The sequence below is a fragment of the Lampetra planeri genome, unplaced genomic scaffold (genome assembly GCF_965212315.1).
Source record: "Lampetra planeri unplaced genomic scaffold, kcLamPlan1.2.h2 scaffold_1255, whole genome shotgun sequence".
In the NCBI taxonomy this organism is placed as follows: domain Eukaryota; kingdom Metazoa; phylum Chordata; class Hyperoartia; order Petromyzontiformes; family Petromyzontidae; genus Lampetra; species Lampetra planeri.
Genome location: NW_027613971.1, coordinates 12499 through 18146, shown reverse-complemented (window position 1 = coordinate 18146; position 5648 = coordinate 12499). Strand labels below are relative to the sequence as shown.

At 42.2% G+C, this 5648-nt stretch overlaps 1 protein-coding gene across 1 annotated transcript; it reads right to left on the bottom strand.

Moving 5' to 3' along the window:
- Positions 1 to 517: 517 nt before the first annotated feature.
- Positions 518 to 2779, bottom strand: LOC144739005 (dnaJ homolog subfamily C member 24-like; the record flags this gene model as incomplete). The annotated part of the gene is made up of 4 exons (XM_078622016.1): positions 2663 to 2779; positions 2267 to 2363; positions 1157 to 1225; positions 518 to 682 (listed from the first exon to the last, which is right to left on the bottom strand). Coding segments are annotated over exons 1-4 (448 nt in total), but the record flags the coding sequence as incomplete, so codon positions are not given.
- Positions 2780 to 5648: the final 2869 nt, after the last annotated feature.

Below are 5648 nucleotides of genomic sequence, written 5' to 3'. Positions count from 1 at the left end.
ATGCAGAGAAGAGGTTGACGAGATTTACAGACTACACCTACACATTGGGTATAGATGAGCTTTTATTTGTCATGTACACCAGTATACACTGTACAATGTGCAGTGAAATCAACACTGCATGAATGCATGTTACATAAACACTAACACATTTCTTGTGTGCGTATGTGTGTGTGTGTGTGTGTGTGTGTGTGTGTGTGTGTGTGTGTGTGTGCGTGTGTGTGGTGTGTGTGCGTGTGCGTGCGTCACCACGGCTGCGCTGGACTACGAGGTGGGACGAGAGTAACGACAAACTGTGTGTAAAGATGAACTACAAGCATTAAAGTACTGCCACACAAGCCGGAGTGCATATTTGTAAAATGGACCAGATCCACTGTGTCGTATTGTGTGTGACTTCTGGTCCGAGCGGTCTGGTTGGAGACGCCTCCAGTTTAAAGCCGGTGTTACACTTCCTCCAACACACATACATCTGTACAGATATCTACCAAATATCATGTGTGAGTGTCCCGATGCAACGGACGTGTGATGAACACAGTGAGCGAACACGTGTCGCAGCCGACGACCACATGGTGCCTCTCCTCTGTGTCCTCCTCCTCTCGCCTCCTCTGCGTTGCCTCCTCCACATCCTCTTCAGACACACTGAACTGTCCCCCACAGCGACAGGCGTATGTGTACATGCTATCACCTGCAAACAAACACAGGACATGATTCAACGTGAAACACATCAGAAGTAGAAGAAGAGTTGAATCTGTCTCAGGTGTTATGGTTCAGACAATTCAGGGCTCCTTAAAAAATATCAGGAGGTTTGAGTGAAGTCCTGAAGAACCTGAAGAGGCTTTGAAAACCTTGTTTCTGCAGCTGGATGTGAGGACTAGTGTACCATGTACCTGCACCAGCTCTGTGCTGTCAACTGATTGATGCCAATGTCTGTTAGCATGAGTTTGAGCCCGTATCACATCAACACACATATGTGACATTCAGGGAAGGATTAGGAGGATTATCCAACAGTCTCAGAACTGGTCTAAGCACTCAGAGTGATCACGTTTCTTCTGTCCATTTGTGTGTCCTCAGATCCTGAGCAACACATTCAGAGTGTGAACAGGTATCTGACACACACACAGTCAGTACGTCAGGGTGTGTTTTAGTGTTTCGTACTTACTCTGATCCCAGGACATGTCCTCCAGAGAGATAGTAGCATCAACTGGCCAATCCTGTTTCAGTTCCCGAGCTGAAACAGGAGGGAAGCATCTACTGAGGAGGGCGTCAAACACTGTGACCATGTGACTAACTCCCCTGTCTGTTCATGAAACATAACCTGACCATTCACTGACCTCTCTGTGGTTCCGTTCAAAACTCAGTTTAAACATGACCGAACACCTCTTATTTTACACAACACGTCTCTTGTCCTGTTAGGTTACATCTCTCATTATGTTTTACCTCTCTGCTGTTACACTACATATCTCTGTCGTAAAAAAATTGCATACAAAATACTAAAACAAATTTCAGAAAAAATTGTCAATTAATTAAGTTGAAATGTAATTCAAATTAAATTTTAATTTGTTTAAAACAAATACAACACTTCAGTCAGCAACGTCCTTCAGGTCGACATGTTTGTCAGGACAACTTGAAAACTTCAGCAAGACAATCCAGCAGCACAGTGTGGACAGAGAGAAGGATGGATCGACAGACAGAGGGAGGGAGGGAGGGAGGGAGGGATGGATGGAGGGAGGGATGTTAGACAGGCAGAATGACGGACACAGACAGAGAGGGATGGATGGCTGGATGGATGGATGATGTTAGACAGGTAGAATGATGACACAGACAGAGGGATGGATGGACGGACAGATGGATGGATGATGTTAGACAGGTAGAATGATGACAGACAGAGGGATGGAGACAGACAGATGTTCACACTGTTTTTGATGTTCACACAGTCATTATCAAGCGTCTCTGTCTCACAGTGATAATGACATTCAACCATTAATAATTAGTACTAAACTTTGGTGTGTGTATTAGTGTGTTACACTGTGTGAGAGATACTTGCTAATAAAGTAACAATGTTTTTTCGTATAACGATCAGAGATCTCCATCTCTTCTTCTTCACAGCCAAAAATACAATCAATAAAATCCAGCGGCTGTGATCATGGCAGACGGCCACTGACTTCCAGCTCTGACAACAAGATGATGTCTTTCACTGTGAGTCTGTTCAGCACACGTTAAACAATAACGTAATCGTCTGACTGAGGTGCAGCTCTAGACAAGTGGTTACCTCTCCTCTGCTGGTCATACTGTCTCCTCGTGTTCTCATCACTCAGGAGCTTCCAGGCTGCATCCACTTGGACAAACATCCTCACAGCCGACTCTGCCTTCGCAGGGCACCCATGTCTCACACGGTCTGGGTGGTACTATTCTCACACACACACACACACACACACACACACACACACACACACACACACACACACACACACACACACACACACACACACACACACACACACACACACACACACACACACACACACACACACACACACACACACACACACACACACACACACACACACACACACGAGATAGCTGTTATTGTGCATTGCCACAATACAGTATCAGTGTCTACATCTGTTATGTACTTGTACAGCCAGTATTTATACACAACTACAACCTCTAAGGCCAGTTTCTGATATCTGCTCCTAAGCTGCTGGGCTGAGTCTGAGGGGCTGGCGCCGAGGGACAGCGTACAGGTCCGTCTCTGCTGCGTCACACATCCCTGGGCTGCCATGACAGAACAGTACATACAGTACATTTAAGGGCATATAGTAAAATAGTATATGAATAGAACAGAATACGCCTTCATTGTCATTTGTACATGAGCTTCTCCTGATCAGTGTGAAAACGAGAAAAGAACACACTACTTTTCCAGAATTGTATTGAAAATTATGTAGTTTAATATCTCAGTGTACTCTGAAACTAAACTAAACTAAGGACAGAATGCCAGTGGCGGTGTTTTATGGCCACCAATGGACTACTGAAGAATGGGAGAGGGTTTTATGGAGTGATGAACTTTGAAATCTTCCGTTCATCCCCTAGGATTTTTTGTACGCTGTTGAGTAGGTGAAAGGATGGTTCCTCATCCACAGGATCACCGGTCCGTGACTAGTACAGAGTGAAAGGCACACTGAACCAAAACGTCTTCCACAGCATTCTGCGGCACCATGCAGTACCCTCTAGGATGGACCTACGGTAGTTGGTCAGGGCTTCATCCTACAGCAGGATATTGACCCAAAACATACGTCCAAGCTAAGTCAGAACTACCTGAAGAAAAAAGAACGAGATGGTAAGATTGAAAACATGGAGTGTCCAGACTTCAACCCCATGGAGCTGGTTTGGGACGAACTGGACAGGAGAGTGAAAGCAAAGTAACCTGCACGTGCTACACAGTTATGGGAATTTCTGCTATAGAGTTGCAAAAAACTTTCTGAAGAAGATTTGATTTCCATTGTACAAAGAAGGCCCCGAGTGTGTTCAGCTGTTAGATCTGTCAAAGGTGGCTAACTCTGATGAGTCAACAGTTTAGAATACATTGTGGTTTCTAAATTGATTCAATGTTTTCTTTAACTTCAATTGTTAATTTCTTCTATGCTTTAATAGAGTACATTGAGACAGAATTTTCAGTAAAACTCTGGAAAAGTTGGGGTGTTCTGAAACTTTTGACCAGGAGTACAGTCCAAAATATGAAATAAATAGAGAAGATGCATGAATGTATTAACATCTAAACAGAAGCTGTACATACACAGGTGCATCTCAATAAATGAGAACATCACCAACCTTTTTTTTTCATTACATCAATTCAAAAAATGAAACACATCTTAACATAAAGGTTTATCACTCACAGACAGAGTTCAAGAGTCTTTATCCTTTCATTTTGACTGTTATAACTTACAGCAGATGAAAACCCAAAAGTCAGCATCTTAAAATTATCATTATCCAAATGAAAAGAAATAAACACATGAAATATATGTGTCTGTGCACGATGAATATATTTATAAAAAACGTTTTCACTTTTTGAACTGATTTAGTGACAAAAAAAAAACTGATGATATTCTAACTTATTGTGGTTCAACAAAAAATGTACCAGAGCAGTTCGGTGACTGTAAACATCATATTCAGTAAATCACTTCCAAAAGTATAAATATATTTCAAATGTTTATGACCCTTTACATTGTCATGATTTTATTTTCTGAGATACTGAATGTTGGGTGTTTACTTACTGTAAATCATCACAGTGAAAGGAAACACTCAAAATATCCGTTTGTGTGGGCTGAATATGTAACGATTTGTTTCACTTTAAGAATTGATTTACTGAAAAAAACTGACAAATACTGACAAATCAACTTTTTGATGATAGTCTAATTTATTGAGACGCACCTGCTCAATGTTCACTGGGGAGGACACTATTTCCGGTTGCACTGTTGGACAGTCTCCACTGAGGCAGAACGGCTGTCCTACTCACAGGACTGAGTCTGTCCTTTGCAGGACTAGACAGGAGACATACCAGCAGGACTACAGAGCAGCTGAGAGAGGTGACAAAGGTTTCCTTGGTAGGTAAGTCACTTCGGTGTGTGTTCTACCTGAAGCTAATGCTAAGCTAATTTGTGCGAAGCTGAGCTGAGAGCTGACGGTAAAGGCCGAGGGACAACTCACCTGGATCAGACGCGTCTGGTAATTCCATCATGAACACGGATGAACACTAATGAGACACTAATGAGAATATAAAAACTAACAGTGGAATACAAGGAAGCTGTCAACCTGGTGAGCTCTGGTGTTCCGGAAGCTGTCACCTATCTGTGCAGCAGCATTATCTGTCCCCCACTGAACAAACGTTCCTGTTACTGGTAGTTCCGCTAAACAAAATCAGTCGGTTTTCATTTTAAAATTAAAGTCTGATATATAAGTATAGACATGCGAATAAAGTGACTTAAACAAAACAAAAAAACACGATCAAATAAATATAGTTCACTGTAGAAAAGTGATATAAACTGAAGCTCCAATTTGTGGGTTAAATATTTGAACAGTACCACAGAATACTGAGGAGCAGCACAGCTTCCACATGAAGTCTAAATGCATCATGACTGAACTGAAACAAACAATTATCTGCTTGAAAGAACCAGTGATCTGCAACGCCGAAGTGTGTCTGGGAGTTCTAAGCCCAATAATATTTATAAGCCCAATTCTTTTATTTGTGGTGCAGAGTGGCCCCACATGCAGTTTTGTTGTAGCTTGTGTGCAATGACAATAAAGTCTATTCCTGTTCCTAATGAATATTGGAATGTTCGTCTCTCTGTGCATATGTCTACGCCATGTCAACGGTCATATGTCAACGAGAAATGACAGATAAAAGAAGATCTTGATTTTAATCAGTTTGTGACTTACTGAGCTAGTTTGTGAAAGTATTTGGAACAAAGTGCTGCAGTACCGTAGCGCTGTGAATATACAGGTACAGTGGGTGCTGATATGAAAGGCAGTTGAAAAGAGCAGCACAGGGCCACATGGTGGGAAATGTCCTCTAGCTGTTCAGACTAGGATTAATCTGTTAATTGAAATGGGAGCAGAGGAGATGAGGTGACACAATGACACCTTTCCAGTCTGAC